A 21,640-nucleotide genomic window follows, 5' to 3' on the forward strand; every position below is an offset into this window, starting at 1 on the left:
GAAGTGTGTCCTTCTGAATGTTTCACCGTTAGAAATGTCTGGATCTGATTTTGAAGGAGTGGCAGTGTGCGGGGTCAAGACATTTAGCAACTTGAGGTTAGAACGCAGAAGGCTGGACACGAGCTTAAAGCATTTTCACAGTGCATATGTTTAGTGGCTTACATTGGTGTCAAGCTTCTGTTGGGTGTAGGTCTAATTTGGGTTAAGTGTATCTAGGACATTTTTTGTATTTGAACTATATACCCAGTTATATACTTGGGTTGTTTACCTCATTAAAGGGACACTTCAGCCAAGAAACAAAATTTCCCAACGTTTTACTCACCCTCAAGAAAGCCTAACTCAATATGAGCACCTGTTTCGTGCACAGTCGAGAAAGTTAATAGAAGTTAGACATTATCAATAGTGTTGTCAATATTAGAAGACCTTTTTTAATGGATGAACTCTATTGGAGCTTCAAAAAATTGCCCCACATTCCCTTCAATTCTACCGCTTGGAAGAAAAAGGATACGTGGTAGTATAACTCCCACTGCTTATTCAGTTAGGATGCCTTGAGATCGAGTAAAACATGGGGAAATCTTATTTCTTGGCTGAAGTATCCCTTTAAGAGAATGAATTTTGCTAAGTTTTTTGAGTATTAGCCAAACTATGCATTGCACTGTGATTTGTACTGTTCAGTATATTACAATAACCTGCATAAACATAAAACAGAGAGCCAATGTGCTGGAACGTTCTTTCTCTGGTTTTATGGAAATGCATGATGTCATCTGGCGCTGGTCCCACCACGGACAGTTTTTGCAGCAAATGGCTGTGCATTTAAAAAGTAAACATTTTATTTATATTGTCTATTTCATATTAACTTTTAAATATCTTTTCTTTAGAGCTGACGGTGAGAGGGAAGGGAATGCAAAAATTGGTTTTAAATAATTCCCAATCAAAGGCATCCATTCAATTCTATGTAACCATGCATTAAAATACTGCAAATACCACTTTGTCGATGGTTTGCAGAAAGACCAATATGGTTAGGTTTTGATTTGTATGACTTTTTTATAAAGAAAATAACTTAATTAATGTGCACTTTTTTATATGTTAGTATGTTTAGTGTTTAGAAATGCCTCTTAATATGGTCAACCTTAGAAGATCCATGACGTCTTGGCCTGTATTATTAAGTTGGAATAGTTTGTCTTACTTTGTCTTTCTGTTTTTCTCTGATACAGAATTGCCTGAGGATGGTAAGACACACAAATCCTTAAGCATGTATTGTCAATGACATATACATGAAAAAAGTCTAAATATTTGTCATGCAAAAGGAAATTGTGTGAATGTCTTTCACATCCCAGTGCAACTGGAAAGGGTGAAAGTTTAATGCTACAAACTTTTGTTTTTGTTATAATGGGTTTATGTCATGGAATAATATGTCAAATACATAATTGATTCAAGGATCATGGTGAATTCTTAATTTCTGTTCTTGTTGTCTGTGTATTTAGCCTGTTTTTGATTTCTATTCCTTTTAGCTGTCAGTAGTGCATCAGCTTACACTTTTTCTCTGACCCCATGTAGAACGTGTCCCAGGAGAAGAGCCTGAGATGTCTGAAATCACTGGTCTGTTTGTGGAGAAACCACAGAGTGCCACGGTACAAATAGGTCAGATTCTCACTCAACCCTCCTCAAATTCGTTGCTGTACAGTATTTAATCCAACACTTGGATGTAAACTAAAATTCAAGGGGAAAGTTCAAAGCTCTTCAAATCCACCCCTAGAGTATAGCTCCATTAATTCTGTGTAACAGTTCTCTTCTGGGAGCTGGATTGAAGACCCATGGCCTAGTGAAAAGTGAAGAGATTTTTATTTAAAGACACACATACAGTATATGGATAAACACTTCTCTTCTTTGCACCCTTGACAATAGGGAAAGATATCACATTTGTGGCTAAGGTGGATTCCTCACAGATGCTAAGGAAGCCAACCATGAAATGGTTGAAGGGGAAATGGCTGGATTTAGGCAGCAAGGCTGGCAAACACATGCAGTTCAAAGAAGCCTATGACAGGAACACCAAGGTGAGTGAAGGATTGTGTTTTTGATTCTTGGAGATCCACTGGAAATTTTATTTGTTTCCAAAAGAGAGTAACGATCTGCACTTTCTATTTGACAGATATACACCTATACGATGAGCATTATTAAGGCAAAGGATGGGCATGCAGGAGGTTATCGCTGTGAGGTCACAGCCAAAGACAAGTGTGACAGCTGCACATTTGATGTGACTGTTGAAGGTAAAACATCACACGACACTGCAGTTTTATGGAATTTTCTGTTTTATTTGACAGAAAGTTCAAGTTTCACATTTTTTAAATGTGGTAAATTAACCAATAAATAAACTGCCAATTTTACATATTTTTCATTTTTTTGGCAGTCTAGCTGCTGGAATATTTCATTTTTTTACAGGATTTTTTTGCAGTGTTGTTCAACAACAACAATAAAAATCATCATCATAACAATTTTAATGTTCATTGATATACATAATAAAAAGGGATTACAAACCTTTTCAATGCTAAGGAGCCCCACATGTGTGATGACCCTCCATAAAAAAATCACATAAAACCGTTTCAAACATAATTTCAACGTAAATGTACATCTACAACAAAAAACAGCTATTCTATAACCTATAGTCGCTGTAATTCGGAAACCTTTTATTTACAAATTCGCTGTTTTTTAGGAATTGTAAAAAAGATGTACTTTTAAAATGATTTCATTTAAAAAAAATTACACACCTTTTAATAGTTTTATTGGTTATATTTCTACAAATCCCAGTCGCAATCCTAAAGGGTGACTAATAATAATGATTTATGGCAAAAAATAAAAATGAAGAAATATGGCGATGCAAGGTTTCAGAAGGACAGCAGCAATATGTGACCTGATCATTCATTTTGAATCACTTTGACTCATATAAGATATACGCATGATAAATATGAACCAACGTTCAAACATATATTTAACATTTAAAGCTATTTCACAAAGAATGAGATATAAATAAGAAATACTTTTCCTCACTGGATTTCTTTCTTACATTTACCCTTTGAGACCCACTGGGGGTCTACAGATCCCAGTTTGAAAATCGCATTCAGAACATCTAACAACTCATAAAAGGGGTTTACACACTTGGGTGTATGTACTCACAGCACATCTCTGAGCTTATTCATTATTCAGCAGGTATTTTACAGATTAGATCATCCTTGTTAGTTACATAGCACTTAGTACATCAGCACTACACTTTTATTGGCTTTGACAGCAATCAAATTGTGGAGCAAATCAAACTCTCACGATTTTTCATCATCATTTGTTTCAACTTCTTCCCAGCTGCTCCTGATGCTCAGCAAACAAATATTTTGGAGGCGTTCAAACGATCGTGAGTTTGTTTGGTGTCTGTCTCATTAAAGATTGCAAGTGTGTTTGTAGCCTACTGGTAGATGTTTATTTATTATGATATAGTTCTTAGAGTATTTGTACATGTTGTCTCCCTTTGTACCAGCTTTTTTTATCTGTACACACAAATTGCTTTGTACCCTGGATTCTCTATTGTTTTTCATTGCACATGTGTCAGTCCGTCTACGCTTTTTTATCAGATATTTTTGTTCTTTGTTGTTGATTGTTTTTTGTTATGCTTTCTTTTATTTTTGTGCAAAATGATAATGTTAAATAGTATTTTTGTGGGGTTGTAATTACAAGGAACTTTATGAAAGGCTATGTGTGTGGGGATGCCTTTGTGTCCTGCAGTAAGCATTATGTTACATTGCCATATATTGTTTATTTGGTTTATTTTGATAGGGGTCAATTCTCGCTATTAACACACCATTAACTATGACTTTTCCCCCCAATTAACTCTTAAATTGTTGCTTATTATTATTAATAGTTAGTAATGTAGTTGTTAGGTTTAGGTATTGGGTAGGATTAGGGATGTAGAGTATGGTCATCATGCAGAATATGTGCCTAATAAGTAGTTACAAACAACCAATATGCCAATAATATGTATGCTAATAACAACTAGTTAAAAGTGAGAAGTGCCCCCTATAATAAAGTGTTACTATTTATTTTGTTAATTGTTTGTTATATACTTAAATCTACTATGTTAGTTTAGTTGTTTTGCTTGCAAAATCCTCGAATCTCATTGATTTTTTTTTCATTTACTTTCTACTATTTACAGTGGAGATGCAGGAGAGGATGCAGGAGAGCTTGACTTCAGTGGTTTACTCAAGAAAAGGTTTGCTACAATGTCCACACCCTCTATGTTGTTTTTCTAGTCTGTCTCAAAATGAATCATTTTTATCTGCTCCTCAGAGAGAAAAAGCATAAGGAACAGCCTGAGGAGGAAGTGGATGTTTGGGAGATCCTGAAGAAGGCTAAACCATGCGACTATGAGAAGATTGCATTTGAATACGGCATCACTGACCTCCGGGGCATGCTCAAGAGGCTAAAGAAGATGAAGAAGGTTGAGCCCAAAAAGAGCGATGGTGAGATACACAAGAGATGTGCAATGACAAGACACCCAAATCCAAATACATTCATAGTATGGAAAGTGTTAACAGTACAAGCGAATGTGAAGTCATACTAAATAAAGTACGGCTGTGTTTAGCATTTGTGTTTATATATTCTTTTTCTATCAGCCTTCCTGAGAAAAATGGATCCCGCTTATTCTGTGGAGAAAGGCAAGAAAATTATGCTTTCTGTGGAGCTCACTGATCCCAATGCTCAAGTCAAATGGCTAAAAAATGGACAGGAGATCAAACCCTCCGCAAAGTGAGATCCGTTTCTGAAGAGAAAAGAAATACTTTGTTTTGTGTAAAAGTTATTATGATCCTTTGATACTTTGTGAATCTATCTTTCTCTGTTAGATATATCTTTGAGAGTGTGGGTGGTATCCGTAAGCTCACTATTAACAAGTGCACTCTGGCCGACGATGCAGCATATGAATGTGTGATTGGGGAGGAGAAGAGTTTCACTGAGGTCTTTGTCCAAGGTACATTGTCATCATCATCATCATCACCGTCATCATTAGTTTATAAATTTCACACATTTATTCTGTCTGCTTATCTGCAGCGTCTGTTTTTTGTCCCGCGACCGGTTTGTCTGTCCTTGATTGGTAGCCATCCGTCCTATTGATTATTTTAAAGCTGTCTTCGTTGGCCTACGTTCCCTTGTTTTTCTTTTGGCCATTTATTTTAAAATATCTGCTTTTGTATGTTTTAGTTCTTGGAAGGATGTTTTTTTGGATTTGTGTAAGTTTTTCATAAATGTATAGCATTGAGGCCTTCACCTGCCCTTGCATAGTAGTTACAATTGTGTTATATTTTCTGCTTTACATAAATGACATTTATGAAAATTACATAGGTCCCTTATACATCTTTCTTACATAATAGCTGCTTATTGGTGTATTTATTCCAACAGAGCCCCCAGTCACCATCACTAAGATGCTTGACGACGTCCACGTGGTGGTTGGGGAGAAGGTAGAATTTGAAGTCGAGGTGTCTGATGAGGGAGCCAATGTGAAATGGTGAGTCAATACACCAAACTGATCAGTGTATAACTCTGGCCACCAGATAATTTAGAGCAAATCGATTTTAATTCTAAATGCAAATTACATGGTAAATAAATCAGCTCACTAGCATAGAGATTTAACCTGTTGACAAGCTAAACCCCTGAATTTGGATTTGAACGCCTTGTAGCAATGTAAAAAAAGTTTGAAAAACGTTTTAAATAATGAATACATATGGCCAACCACCCTGTAAATACATAGCTAATGCAATTTTAATATGCTTTGAAGGTTAGGTCATTGTTTTGTTCAATCATTTTTGATGTATCAATCAAATTCACACACAATTCTTTTTTGCTGCTATTGATCTTCACATCTACAATAAATTCCAAAATATGACTATATTCTAAATTTAGTAATAAACCGTTTTTGTGCTTTATCATTTTGTTACAATTGGGTTAACCATTACACACCGTTTATACAATCAAAGTAAATGCTTTATTTTGAATACAGACTTAAATGGAAACCTATGTGCACTGACACATAAGCATTAAAAACAAAAAAGCCCAGAATACTTTGATTTTGATTTCATGGGGACTTTAACAACTAGAATTTTAAGTGTTATCAAACACCACAAAAACCAATTAGTCTATATTAAATATAACGTTGACCTTGATGTTTATTTGTTTGTCATAAGCTCTGGTACACACTATGAATGAATGCTGTGAATGAGCACAGTAGTGCAGTGACTGCTTGTGCTCTTCAGCATCTCTGCTTGTATTTAACTGAGCGGAAGTAGACAGTTATAGGTTATGCACTTGAAAGCTTTCACTGCTTTTTATTCTCATGCTTAAAGAACAACATTATCGGGATGTTGATTAAAAACACCAGAAAATAACATTTAAATGTGCAAATCAGTCATCTCAATAAAACACCTATATCAAAAGTATACAGTATTTCAAGATTACCCATCCATACTGTATCCAACTGTATCAAAAGCCTGGATATGCTTTCCCTTTCCTTGTCCCCTTTCTGTCTCACCCTCTCTCTCTCTTTCTGTCATGTTTTATTTTTGTCTTTCTTTGCTCCCTTTTATACAGCCCCCATTCTTTCTTATTTCATCTTCAATTGTCCTGCCAAAGATCTCCTTGTTCTGCTTTTTCTTATTAACATTATGTTCAATCTCCATTTTTGTCTTACTCTCCCTCTGTCTCGCTCTCCCTCTCTTCATCTCACTCAGGATGAAGGATGGAGTGGAACTGAGCCGAGATGGAAAGTATCGCTTTAAGAAAGATGGCACTAAGCACTGGCTCATCATCAATGAGGCGACTACAGAGGACATTGGAATGTACCATGTGTTCACTAGTGGGGGGGAGTCCAAGGGAGAGCTGGAAGTGGAAGGTACTTCTTTAAAATAGTGGAATGTATTTCTAATGATAAAATTCATCTGTTGCTCACTGATTATTTTCTGCCCTCTTGCACTCTGAGGCCAAACAGAAATAATTTGGAGTGTATTTTGCGTATTGGTAATGGTCCATTGTCCTCTGCTCGTTTTCAGAGAAGGAGCTGGAGATCCTCCAGAATATAGCAGATCTGACACTGAAGGCCTCAGAACAGGCAGTCTTCAAGTGTGAAGTGTCTGATGAGAAAGTAACCGGCAAATGGTTTAAGGATGGAGTGGAGGTCATTCCCAGCGACCGCATCAAAATGACACACATTGGCAGGTATATTGGTCTTCTCACTAAGATCCCATCGATTCACACATTTACCAGCTCACCTTGACCTTGACTTCTCTGATAGCCTTGAATTCTCTAATGTCAGGACACTAAAACAGTTTACCATAACTAGGCAGAAATTCTTAATAAAATTTATTTTTGGTCACAGATGAATATGCATACATCGCTGTTGTCATAGTAACGTTCATTGCTGGCATTTCAGGACTCACAAACTGGTGATAGATGGTGTCAAGCCTGATGATGCAGGAGATTATACCTTCGTACCTGATGGTTACGCTCTTTCCCTTTCAGCCAAACTTAACTTCTTGGGTAAGGCATATAATCAGAAACAACGTTTTGTTTCTTTATTTTTCACCTGGTTAATTTTAACCATGACCCTGAGCTCTATACTTTTTCCACCTCAGAGATCAAGATCGATTATGTTCCTCGTCAAGGTAAGTATGTCTCCTACATCAAAAAGTCTCTCAATGCGTAAATTTGAGACTGTATTAATTATTTTTCCAATAATTTTACTGTTTGAATTCTGTCTATAATTATCATCCAGAACCTCCCAAAATCCATTTGGACACCACCGGCAGCATGGTCAACAAAAACACCATCATCGTCGTTGCGGGAAACAAGCTCCGTTTTGATGTTGACATCACAGGCGATCCCGCCCCCACTGTCTCCTGGAAAAAAGGAGATACGGTGCGGAACCGCTGCCAAATTGTCACACAACCTGCCAAATGGTCCACATGGGCATATGACACGTTTGCTTAAAATCAGATTCAGTTAGACTAATTTTCTCCAGTTGAAAAATTTACTCATTCTCCTACAAAGAGTCACTGCAAAACATACTTGTTTGAAAGAAAAGCAACATATCCAATGTATTTGTTTGTTTGAGAATTTGACGTGTGTGTATGATGCAGGAGATCGGCGAGTCTGAGGGGCGCGTAAGAGTGGAGGCCAGGAAGAACCTGAGCTGCTTTGTTATCGAAGGGGCAGAGAGATCTGATGAGGGCCTATATCACATCACTGTTACCAACCCTGCTGGAGAAGACAAGGCTGATGTCTTTGTTAAGATAGTTGGTAAGGTCAAAATGGACAAAGCAAGTTTCAATGAAATAAAGACATCACAGACATTTCTTAAATAATTGCTGACAAGAGTTAAGATATATACAACGCATAAAGATAGCATATAGATCGATTTATTGACTTTTGGCGCTTAGTAGCTCAAGACAGTGTCCACTTTTTTATTATTTTGAGATGACTAGGTTACTTTTCTCAGGATATTCAAGAATCAAGAGTCTCATTTTTTCTTATTGCCTTCTAGTAAGACCAAACGAGACAAAAAAAGATCTAATTTGGATTTTGTTTTCATACGGGTCACTCTGTCTGTCCTCCAACCCCCCCCCCCCATTTTGTGCATTATTCTGCCCACTTTCTTCTTTATCTGACCAAGCTCTGCATTGTGTTCAGATGTACCTGATCCACCTGAGAATGTGAAATGCACTGGAGTGGGAGAGGACACTGCCTCTATCCAGTGGGAGCCACCCAAATTTGATGGTGGCGTTCCAGTAAAAGGTAAAACTGATCCTCACATTTGTTCGTAATAAAAATTGTACATGCTTTTGTTTTTTATAATGTTTTCTGTATCAGTTTGTTTATACTATACAGCCGTAGAAAAAAATGAAGAGACCATTTCAAAGTCAGTTTTTCTGATTTTACAAGTTACTATTATATGTGTTTAGGTACAATGATCATTTTTGTTTCATTCTGTGAACTACAACCATATGTCCACCAAATTTCAAATAAAAATATTGTTTCTATTTGCATTTATTTGCAGAAAATTAAAACTGGAGAAACAGGTCAAAATTATAGAAAAGATGCTCGGTATTTTTTCAGACCTCAAATACTGCAAAGAAATTAAGTTAAGCAATAAAACAGTAATAACTGTATTTAGGAGAAGTTACAAATGATTGACAAATGATAACTTTGTCTTTCACAATGCTGTCGGATGACTTTGTCACTCTAGCTGTTTGATTTTGTTAAAATTCAACAGACACTTGACTGGAATTACCACAGTACATCTAGAAATGCTGATCAAATGAACATTTAGAATGGTCTCATTTTTTTCAGCAGCTGCATAAGTTATGCGTTGTCTTCTCAATGTATGTATAGAATTTGACTTGCAGCTTTGGTTGTAATTCCAGGATACCTAATGGAAAGAAAGAAGAAGGGTTCTTCCAGGTGGACTAAGCTAAACTTTGACATTTATGAAACCACAACATACGAGGCCAAGAAGATGATTGAAGGCGTGTTGTATGAGATGAGGGTGTTTGCTGTTAATGGGATTGGTATCTCCCAGCCAAGCGCCACCTCCAAACCATTCATGCCCATTGGTTGGTTCCAATTTAACTGCTATTATTGGGTCCCAAAACAAATATTTTTGGCCTTTTTTAGCTTTTGTTTAAAAGAAGAGTGTAGACATGACACGAAAATATTAGGCTATAGGCACAGACTTTTCTTACACCTGAATGCTTTCATCTTGTTTTCCTCATCCGTCCTAGCTCCAACCAGTGAACCGACACGGCTGTTGGTGGATGACATCACTGATGGTAGCTGTCTTTTGAAATGGCTTCCACCTGAGAGGATTGGGGCCGGTGGAATTGACGGATACTTCATTGAATATTGTGTTGAGGGAGGTAAGCGGCAAAAGCAAACTTGTTAGCTGAAGACCTAACTAAAAATGCCTTCCTTATTGGGGTCACAAAGGAGTTTCATTTTGCATGCCATCACAGTAAAATTATTTTTGATCATTCTTTGACATGTTTACACATCTTGCTGGTTTGGCTCGTTCTTTCTTTCTTTCTTTCTTTCTCTGCCCCCGGTGGTACTCTCAGGCACTGAATGGGTGCAGGCCAACGAGACCCCTGTTGAGAAGAACAGTTACAGGGTCAAAGGCCTGCCTGTGGGAGAGAAGATGCTGTTCAGGGTGACAGCTGTGAACATTGCTGGCCGTAGCCCTCCAGCTGTGACAGGGCAAGCTGTCACTATCCGGGAGATTGTCGGTAAGGTTGACGCACACATCTCTTAAGGGTGTACATAGATTGCTTAAATATAAAATATTACACATACTTTAACAGTTGTCTCTGCACTTCATTTTCAGTTTCTGTAACGCTCAACACGTTTTATTTTCTCTTATTCCTTAACCTCTCTTACTCTGCTGGTTCTTAGAACGCCCTAAAATCCATCTTCCACGGCAACTTAGGACTAAATATATCAAAAGGGTGGGCGAGAAGATCAACGTTGTCATTCCCTTCCAGGTCCGTAATCCACAATCATTCATCCTTTCACAGCCAATTTTGGACAATTCACAGCTTCGTTCTTTATTAAAATATTTTAGTCAAAAAAATTTTTTACAAAGATATTGTAAACATGTCCATGTTCACTTGTTCGTTTTTTTAAGCAATACAACAGTAGGAAAAGTTCAAAAATGAATTTACATCAGTTCTGGCACTTGATTCTTATTGGTTGAGCCGAGTTCTAAGCCGTTATAAAATACCCTTATTTATAACTGCTGACCGTATTACATAGCCTAAATATCACTTTATTTACTTTATTTTAGGAAACCCTGATACGCATATGGAATAACTGTTTTATAAAAGCAATAAGCCCCACAAAGCAGTGGGTTACAAGTGCATTTTATAACAGCCATGGGGGTTTTAGGCACTCCGCTTCGCATCGTGACACAACGCCCTTAGCTGTTATAAAATGCTCTGTAAATCACTGCTTCTTGGTGCTTATTGCTTTATTTTATGTGATAACCTGGATCTTTATCACAGTTTTTATGTGTCTTGTCATGCGGTCCGTCTTTCACATTTCTGTTGGATGACTTTGTGGCTCCTGAGGTTTGATTTTGTTGAAATTCAACAGAAACGGGACTGAAACGGCTGCAATAGATTTAGAAATGCAGATTAAATGAATTTTTTTATTGTTTTTTAATTTTATGTGGCTGTTCATGAAATAAAACCATGTTGTGGTTTTGTTTCTGCCAAATAATTTTGTCCAATAGCCTCAAAATTAAGCATTTTGTAGATTATTTATCATACAGGTTAGATTAGTTCACAGATAGTTAATTTATATCATCATGTAAAGTTTCTCCTCTCTTCTGTTCTCAGGGCAAACCACGTCCGATAGTGACCTGGTTAAAAGATGGTGCACCTCTGGACATAGCTGGGGTGAATATCCGCACATCTGATGTGGACACCATCCTGTTCATCAGGCAGTCAGTTAGAGAACATTCTGGACAGTACACACTCTCCGTGCAGATCGAGAACATGGAGGACAAAGCGAATATTCAGATCCAGATTGTGGGTTAGTATGAACTGCAAGATTTGAATAGACATGTTCATTATAACCGAAAATGTGCGAGATTCTGCTCAATTATCTTAAGAGATACTGTACATTAACATTATAGACATCACTGGGGACACAGCTATAAGGATGAAATTACACGATTAAAATTTACAGTACAAAAAGGTTTGTTTCTCTTTGAAGTTAGATGTGAGTCAGGGTAATACTCCCGTAAACTCTGTCTAAGGATCACTTTCAAAAGTGATGCTTTTTTTCCCTAAACAGTCATAAAGCTTTCAAATAAAACACTCACTCTTACCAAAATTGAAGGTGTCATAGGTCAGTACGATTGCAGGGATTATTCTGTGGGGTGTTGTTTGGATTATTCCGTGTGTTGAACGGGATTAGAATAGGATTAGGGGACACTCACTCTGTGTTCCCGCGGGGAGGTAAACTAATGAGGGTGCAAAACCCTTCAGATGAGCCAGACAGCCATTTAGTCACAGTTTGCTGCCAGCATCCCAGCACCCTGCCCAGGATTAATGCCAAACGCTTCCAGCCGCAAACTCTACCTCTTCCTCTCTCTCAATTTAGTTCTCTCCTTTTGAGTTTGAGCTCACTTTCTCTACCTCTCTAGTTCTCATCCCTTTCTAATCATTTTATCCCTCTCTTTCATCTTTATCATTCTTATCCTCGCTCGCTCACTTGTAGCCCGTTCTCAGATTAGCACACATTAACTAGTATCTTGGCTAAAAATACCTACCATCATTTTTTCCTTTGTCCTTTCTCCTCCAAACACATACACTTGAAGACAAGCCTGGGCCACCGATGAATGTCACTGTGACTGATGTTTGGGGCTTCAATGCTGCTTTGGAATGGAAACCACCGAAAGACAATGGCAACAGTGAGATCATCGGCTACACCATTCAAAAGGCTGACTTGAAAACCAAGGTAAACCTAGACTAACAACACCTCTTTCTTTATTTGCTATATATGTTGCTTTCTATATACGCATGCCAGACAGATTTACAGGGCGATATGTGACCAGAAGCACGTGGTCAGCCCCTTGTAATGTTCTGCATCATTTAGTAGTAATTTGTTCAATTTAATTATGGGTCTTCAAAGGAACTTGACTGGGCTGTACAAAGCCCAGACATGAACCCTACTGAACACCTTTAGGATGAATTACAACGTTGACTGTTAGCCAGACACCAAACATCAGTGACTGACTTCGTGTAGATGAATGGCTGGAAATCCTTGCAGCTGTGTACAGTCCCAAGTTCATCATATCCACCTCTTTCTTGACGTCTCCATGGAGGGCGACATTAACCTTTAATTTTCTGTTTGATGCTCCGCACTCCCGCTTTGTATTCGTTACTATGTTAGAGAATATTTCTGTTAATGGTTAAAAATAAAGTTTTTTGGGGGTAAAATGCTGTCACAACAGCCACAGAATGCTCAGAAAACCTTACGAATGAGTGTTACCACGTGACACAACAAGAGCTTAAAGTAAATAACATTTAAAGATGGCTCGGTCTTAGCTCCGACTACTGCATTCTGCACCTCTCAAATACATCACAACATATTTTGACTGAGTTATTTACTTTATTGTTATTTCATACCACATCACCATTTACATATGAAGCATACATCCAGGGCTAAGTGACATTATAATAATTTATTATAATATAAAATGAAGTTTAAGTTTAATATTACAGTTGCGCTGTATTCAAACACACGGAAATTGACACTATTTAAAAGTATTTTGTATGTTGTGTATGCATTGAAGTGTTTATTTGGCCAAGTCAGCATTGTAGCTCTACAAATAAAGGCACATTTAACAACAGAGCAGGTGTATCGCTACATATACATATATGTATATATCGGTATGACATACCAGAACCAGTCACACTGAAGCATCCAGATCTATCCAATACTGCGTTATTTTATAAAAGATCCAACGCGATGTGATAAGGTTTATTTATATCTGGTTTAGGTATCAAAATTTTCCCGTTAGATTATGACTTCCCTGTTAAAAACACTGGATTCATCAACCTCTGCTTCAGAAATGTGAACTGTTAATGGTTATGCAAAGAATTCATCCAATGTTAACACTGCATAACGTACCTTTTTATAAATGTAAAGCTCTTGGCCGTCTACATACATAAGACGATACATCAAATGTGCCTGCAGGCTGAAGTTTAATGTCCCCCTCCCAGTAGATGTAGCTTTCCAACTTCTTATGTTGAGAAACGAAGTTGTTTTTTACAGTATAGGTTAAAAAGTCATGCCCGTGCGACCCCTGTGAAATAATTTAGACACTGCTCTTTGACATTCTGCTGTTTTAAATGACAAAAAAGTATTATAACGTCCATTTAAAAGCATTCAAGCAACATGGTAGTGCCTTACTAATGGGATCAAGCGGCGAACCGGAAGTCTTAAGCATCGGCCCTACGCGCACACGCAAGGCATTATGGGTCATTTTGTGCATTGCAAACATGATTTATGGCACATATGGATGTGCTAATCCATTTTATGCATATTCTAGTTTCAGTTCATATCATGGTTCATATCAGTTTTTATTGTGCAAGACAAAAGTGAAACCAGCATGCTGATTTTAAGAAAAAATCTGTGCACATCTTCATTCACTTGCTCATCTCTCATTCACTCACTTGTGAATTTCAGGAATGGTTCACGGTTCTCGAGCACAATCGCAGACCGAGTTGCACCGTGTCCGATCTGGTAATGGGGAACGAGTTCTCGTTCCGTGTCTTCAGCGAGAACATCTGTGGCCTGAGTGATGATGCCAGTGTCAGCAAAAACACCGCTACCATCACTAAAACAGGTAGGCTACATAGACAGTTTGAAAAGTTCTTGTGAATCCGTACAGTTCACATTGCATTCCTTCTTGATTATTGTAGTGGTTTTTAGTTTGTGAACTTCAGACAGTTGTGTTACACAAGGGAGACGTACAAAATGTGCAGATGTGCAAAATGTCTCGTCTCTTCTCTTAGGCCTTCAATGCAAAAAACTGCCCTACAAGGAAAAAGACATGAACAGCTCCCCCAAGTTTATCACACCTCTCGTGGACAGATGTGTCATCGCAGGTTACAGCGCTGCTATCAGCTGTGCAGTCCGTGGTTACCCCAAAGTACGTTTGTCCAACTATAAATACTCATCCACGCTAACATATGTTTTTAATGCATTTTACAGTACTGCTTTTTCGCTTGCTCTCTTGCCAGCCAAAGATAATCTGGATGAAAAATAAGATGATTATTGGGGAGGACCCAAAGTTTCTCATGCGGAATAACCAGGGCGTGCTGACTTTAAACATCCGTAAACCAGGCTTGTTTGATGGAGGGAAGTACACATGCAGAGCTATCAATGACCTAGGAGTGGATGAAGTGGAGTGCAAGCTGGAGGTCCGAGGTATGGCCAAAAACTCTGCAAAGTCAGTCACCCCAGGGTGCCGACTGTAACACGTACTTTTAGCGTTATGTTTTTCATGATCTTTATTTATTTTACATTCTTTAGTTACATTTCTATTTTTGTTTTTCCTTTATAGTCGTAAAAGACAAAGATGAGGTGAAGAAGCAAATGCAAAACCCCGAAAGACACTGAAGATGTCAGTACAGCAGTGATATGGACTTCAAGTGTGTAACAGGACAGACAATTAGAGTTATGGACTTAGCATAAAAATCCGTCATTATGTAGTTTTCTGCTTTTCTTAAGTTATGCTTAACAAAATAGTACTGGTACATGAATGGCATCAGATGGTATTGATGAATGAATCTTATGTGCTTTGTCACATGGTACGTCAAAGCACTTAAAACAATACCACGGATTAAACAACTAACGCGATGTATTTTAGTGTCATAGTTCTATAGTATAATATTAAGCCTAACATATAGTATAATGTAGTCAATTGTTTATGCTTGAGGTAGGCTTTGTGAGTAGCCTACAGTATGTCAGGTTTTGCAGGTCAAATTGCTTGAAATAAAAGCTCATGTGTGTTATTTCACCAGCCCCACTACTTTTCGTTTGTTCACAGGTTTGTGTACAAAATTACATTTTATTTGACATTTCTACTTACGTCTGCTTATGAAGGCGCCGGCTCAGTCAGGAGGAGAGCTGGAGAATCAGGGTCTCATTAGCATAACACACTAGAGATTCATTTACGCGCCCATCAACACTGCCCCAATTAGCGCGCTCCCGCGTCATTACTGAGCAAACGAATTACTGCTAATTTACACACCCGTAAAACAAACACACCGACGCCGCTCCGCCGGGAGATGCTCGTGTTAACTCTATCCAGGACCACGCTTCTTTATCATCCTCATCCATGAGACTTGCAACATAAGGTGGGTGTGAGAGTTTACGCATGAACTCTTCCGAGCGAATTTGTGCGCGTGAACGAGTACAAGCTTTTCATGCATTAAAAAAGGTTAAATTAAAGTTAAGTGTGTCGTTACATTTGGATGACAATACGACGAAAGAAGTAGAGCAGTTATGTTTGTCAGTTTGACATCTCAGGAAAGAAACAAAACTTACTTTGAGTGACCAGCAGAGAGCGCACATATCTAACTGAACCTAATAGCTTTAGGACATTCACACAATTGGCCATCGTGAAGTGTTATATAGACTTAAATTAATCCTAAAAATGCCACCTGTTGCGGAATTAATACGATGTCAACAGACAAGCATCGTCATTTGCAACATTTCCACGTGATCACGTATTTGCAGGCCATGACAAGTGAGCAACAAAGGAAATTATATTAGAAAATATAGGTTTAACCACCCACACTCTTAATTTAATACAATTAGTTCAAAATTTAGTAATACATTTGGATGTTCCCATAGTGAATAGTAATCTTTTCACACACAAACACACTCCTGGTTTTATACAAAGCATTTTTTCTATAATTTTAGAATTTGATCATATCAACAGTATGAATTCCCGTTCAAAACATTGTCTGGCCCCCACATTCTGGGTGATTTAAGGTTTTCCTATATATTTACTGGCAAGAACTGATCCAAATACACCCCAAGACAACCCCAACAAGAAAAAGTGACAAACATTCAGCATTACATATCTGTCAGGAGACCCCACATCCAACTGTCGTGGTCCTATCAATGTTCCACTTTAGCCTTCCATGCTCCTTTACTCCCTCTTTAATGACATTCTGTTGCTTAGCAATCTTACTAAATGTACTTCTGGGACACCACATTCTCTCCATAAAAACGAAATGGGTAAAGTTGACATCTTTGCATCTCTCTTACCCAGCTCTCTTAACTGCGGAGCACAAGGACCCATGCAAGCGCTGCAAACATATAAGCAGATAGTCTGTGGCACTATCCCCGCAGTAGGGCTCCTCACACTCTTTATTTTGACTGTGCTCAGGAGGAGTCTAAAGAGAAGCGCTGTAAGCCATTCAATACTGTGAATGTCGCTATAGAACGGGCCCGGAGAAACGAGCGAACGAAATGGAGAAAGAGAGCCTGGGTGAGCCAGACAAAATCATAACGGCAGAATGGAGAGAACTGTAATTATGCAAGTAATTATGCATGAATTTCACGAGAGAACAGAGGGAGATTTTCATGCATGTAATTACAGTATAGAAACTTGAGAGAACAGTGGATTGGAGCCCTGTAACAATATCCACCTCATAACCTCATTTATGGCAAACAGTCAGACGCACGCACGCAGATAGTCTTGTATTCGCACAAGCTGGTGTCTCATGCAGTGGCCCATAGTCAGATACTGCTCTGTGAAAATGTACACATTTCCCCACATATTTATTAGATGCTGCTGCGCTGTATTCTGTCTGCTGTTCCGATCATTAAGGTGGCTGGGTTTTACCTCAATTCATGACCCGTATAATGAGCTTAATGCGCCATGGTGAGGATACTCATAACATCTGTAGATTTGTAATTTCATACTCTAGTAATACAAAACGACTGCTGTATATCATTAATGCTTGTGTCAGTTGTGGCACAAATGGATTATTTCCAAATCTGTTGTAGGCAGGGTTGGGTACAAGTGGAGACCTGGAATATCTGTACAATATTACTGTACAATATTACTGTTTATAGTCTTGATATTATTGATAATTGTTTTACATATTTACGAAACGTGGTGTGTAGAGCAGTTTAAGGCTACTGTGTAAAAAACACGGTGAATTCCATGCATGGAGACCCGCGGTGTATGTAGATAGAAATAGCTCATTCTAAGGTAATAAAACATAACACTTTACTATGTAAGGTCTGTATACATCTCTGAAGACATAGTTATGTGTATTATATTGCATTTCTGTCAATAGATCCTCCAAACAATTACACACTGGACCTTTAAAATTGGAAAGAACTTGCGCTCCAAACAGGTGTATCAGCTTATTCAAAATGTTTCACTCTCTTGCTATATGTCCTTGAAATTCTTCATTTCCATTTTGTGAAGACTGCTGGACTGCATGGTTTTGCTGTGTTTGTCTAATTGTCATTGACACGTCTGCTGTAGTTATGTGGGTTCATCTGCTATCACAGTGTGTCTAAAAAGGCTCTGAGGTCTTTTAATTAAAAGATTTACGCTAATTACAGTTTAGTGGCTGTGGGAGAAAAGGAAAAAAACTCAGATTTAATGATAAGAATGGACGAAAACAAAACACAGGAAACCTTTAAAACAGGAGGATGTGTTGCAAAAATATGTTGTTCATGGTTATCCGATGACATTCGTTGGTCATCCCTCCAAACCTGTAACAAAACTGTGAGCGAAATGTTCGGAAAACAATAAGTAATAGATTTATTGAGCTGTCATTGAATGGTGTTTTAAAACATGCTGTCTTAAATGTCTACATGTACATTTCAAAGAAGAAACGTGTCCCTAAAAGTTGATCTGGACGTTTCCTTGAAACTCGGTTGTAACAGAACAATCAAAGGGAACATTTGATATCTTGACTTTTAAGGAGAAAAAGAGAAATCATTAAATATTCAATCTGTCTCTGAGAAATGTCTCGCAGTACATACAGACAAGCACATCCTCATTTTCAGCAGGCATCATGCTGGGACTCAGGACCCAATTTAGATCTGCACTCACAGGCGCAGTGGGGAAACAGCAGAGGTGGGAGTAAGTCACACATATGCAAGTCACAAGCAAGACTCAAATCTTTACCTTCACGTCTCATTTCAAGCGTAATTCTGTAGTGCACGAAACTTAAGCTAGACATGTCAAGTGAGTGGCTAAACTCAAAGTGAATCCTACAAGTCTCCGAACCAAACCGTACCTAGTAGAGGTTGTATTATTCATATCCCCCCAGGAATTATGAACTTTCTGAATTATGCATGGTTAAGATCAAACATACTGTTGTTTCTGCGTTTCATTCATATGTTCAATTCTGTCAGCTTTGGATAGCTTATAGCAAGGTATACAAAAAACACAAAAATAATTGATGTTCGATTTTTTATGGTTATTCGTAATCATAAAATCTAAGTTACCTTGTGTCTAATTTTGAACTGCTTTTCTCAGCTTTATCTTTAGATATAATACGTCTTGAGTACACTTTCATCATTTTTTTAGTTGCTGATTTTGAGCAATGTGGTACCTATTTAGGTAAGGTTTATTTGCATTAACATTTACATTTATGCATCTGGCAGACGCTTTTATCCAAAGCGACTTACATAGCTTTATCCTATACATTTTACATAGGTATTTGCTATCCCCTGGGATCGAACCCATAACCTTGCGTTGTTAACGCAATGCTCTTACCACTGAGCTACAGGAAAGCTTTGCAATACAAAACAGTAAACTGGCCAGTAAACTGTCATCATAATAGCAGATTTAAAATAGCAGAAAATGTGTATAGGGATAAGAATTTGTACCTGTCCATAAGAAATAAGTACTGACCATTTTACATACTGTTTAACTTCCTAGTGCTGCCAACAAAACAAAAAAATGTGTACTTCACTAACTTGGCAAACGTTTCTCAAGCTGGTCCCGTAAGCATGACTTATCACGAAATGAAAAAAAAACATCTGTATGCCTTCACTCCTGGATGTTGAATAAAGCGGGCCAATCTGAGTGGAGCTTGCCAGACTTGTGTTTTCTAGTTTTGTGTTCACAGTTAGCGGAATGGGAACCTTAAATTCAGTCAAGTGAAGGCGTGTAACTTGTGTTCCTCACCTGTGCAAATGGAGAACATCAAGTTAACATCCTGTATTGGCGTCTCTCAGGCTCACTTTCGTTCTGTTAAATACTGTTGGCTTTGAACGAACATTTACTGATCTCAGCACATTACGCTGAGCAATACATTTATTCAGGTCTTGTGAGCCATTTGTAAATTGTCTACCGTGCTGTAAGTGCTGGCAGAGTGTGAGAAAGAAAAGCATTTGCATCCTCGTGGCTCATGATTGGTTACCTCAACGGAGAAACTACATCTGTGAGGTTTTGTTTTGGTTACATCACTTTAACTTGCAAACAAAGACACTATAACATGAAAGAAGCATTTGTTCTAACATGTGTCTGTTGCACTATTGCTGAAAGTGTCTGCGTGGTGCTTATCATCTAATAGATGGGGGTCTGATTTAGAACCAGCCCAAGCTTAAACACTGCACCTATTAATTAAGAAGAATCAGACTCTCATGTACAGCACATAAATGTTTTCAACATTCAGTGCCCTTAAGATTATGCCACTGAGGACATTCCATGTGGAGATGAAGTGAAATCTAAGTATGTAAATTCTCATTAAAAATTCTAAATAATAAATCTGTCTGCACATCTTCACTGCAATAAGCCAACACAAGAGGTGCGATTTAGTAAAAACCTGGAGTCGCAAAATGCAAGCTGTTAATTTGAACCATTTTTTTGTTATAATGTAACTCCAACACTTTCTCCAAATTTCCACAAATTGGTCTGCCAAAAAAACATAATACACAGTTCTGCTGTTCCCAATCCATTATGCTGTGCTTTGGGACAATAAAAGTAAGTGCACCTTCATGCTTAATCATAAATACTGTAGAGCAAGAGTTCAAGCATGCTAATGAGTAGAAAGGAGGCAGGGTCATAGCTGGTTCTTTCCTCTCACCAGACACTGTGACTTTGCATGAACAGCAGGATAACATCCAGTTGTCGAGAGTCCAAACACAGGGAAAAGTGTGGATCAGAATTAGACTAACCACAGGAGTGAGCAAAGAGGGCCTGTCCCAGAAGAAAAACAAATGAAATGAAAAATGAAAAGGTGAATCTATTAGATGACATGTGACCATCCAAGTGAAGTTAAGCATACTGTATAGGCTGGACCACAGCATAAGATGCTGATGTTTCCAAATGCACCAGAGCATCAAGACAGCATGGAAATTCTTTTCAGCTGGAAAATATGGGCCATAAACCCATGCGCATGATCATCCTGAGCAATGAATATGTATTCAATTCAGTTTTATGGTTATGGATGCACATTTCCACCTGATGATGTGCAATCCGATGGCTAATACAATTACTGCAAAATGTGGCGCAAGTAATGCATCCATGCGGTACGTTTGCATGTGCACATACGGCATACTTTATGCAGAAGTGTTGAAATGCTACCAAGTTGCATACTCATTTATACACACAGATGCATGCATACACGGTCCCTGCCCGACTGGATGCTCGGAGAGAGAGGGAGAATGAATGCAGCAGTTCTGAAAGAGCGTTTGGCTCAGTTCAAATAGTTACCATGGTTTCAAGCCGTTGCCATGGAAACACAAGCTGCCAATAAAACGAATCTGAACGCAATCTTTGCAGCGAGAGGGATGGAGGGGGAGAAAGGTAAAGCGAGGTTTGGAAGAGAGAAAGTATAGACGGAGAGAGAGGGTTAGTTTACCTATGTATCGCGTCCCTCAGTAAAGTGAGCAATAAGGTGGGCATTTGGCAAGGTGGGGACGTGCACTCGGAGGTAAGAGAAGAAAACAGCACCACGTAGAAATCAGCGGGTGAGAATTAACTATTTTAGGCCACTTGTCGTCATAGTAACGGCGGCCTCACCATACCGTGAGGAGGTAGTGTGAGAAACTTGGATGG

General features: G+C 38.3%; 1 protein-coding gene across 1 annotated transcript; it reads left to right on the forward strand.

The window, feature by feature from the left end:
- Positions 1 to 655: 655 nt before the first annotated feature.
- Positions 656 to 15,613, forward strand: mybpc2a (myosin binding protein Ca). The gene is made up of 27 exons (XM_056753622.1): positions 656 to 1,229; positions 1,558 to 1,641; positions 1,906 to 2,054; positions 2,150 to 2,267; positions 3,352 to 3,400; positions 4,196 to 4,252; positions 4,330 to 4,502; positions 4,656 to 4,788; positions 4,884 to 5,008; positions 5,437 to 5,542; positions 6,762 to 6,922; positions 7,080 to 7,245; positions 7,460 to 7,566; positions 7,662 to 7,691; positions 7,802 to 7,944; positions 8,166 to 8,325; positions 8,716 to 8,820; positions 9,450 to 9,638; positions 9,807 to 9,941; positions 10,140 to 10,307; positions 10,474 to 10,562; positions 11,418 to 11,613; positions 12,404 to 12,543; positions 14,278 to 14,437; positions 14,607 to 14,743; positions 14,835 to 15,021; positions 15,158 to 15,613. The coding sequence occupies exons 1-27, from the start codon at positions 1,109 to 1,111 to the stop codon at positions 15,211 to 15,213; spliced, it is 3,444 nt and encodes a 1,147-aa protein (XP_056609600.1). The 5' UTR covers positions 656 to 1,108; the 3' UTR covers positions 15,214 to 15,613.
- The last annotated feature ends 6,027 nt before the right edge of the window (positions 15,614 to 21,640 follow it).

Source organism: Triplophysa dalaica, chromosome 7, assembly GCF_015846415.1.
Source record: "Triplophysa dalaica isolate WHDGS20190420 chromosome 7, ASM1584641v1, whole genome shotgun sequence".
NCBI classification, from domain to species: Eukaryota; Metazoa; Chordata; class Actinopteri; order Cypriniformes; family Nemacheilidae; genus Triplophysa; species Triplophysa dalaica.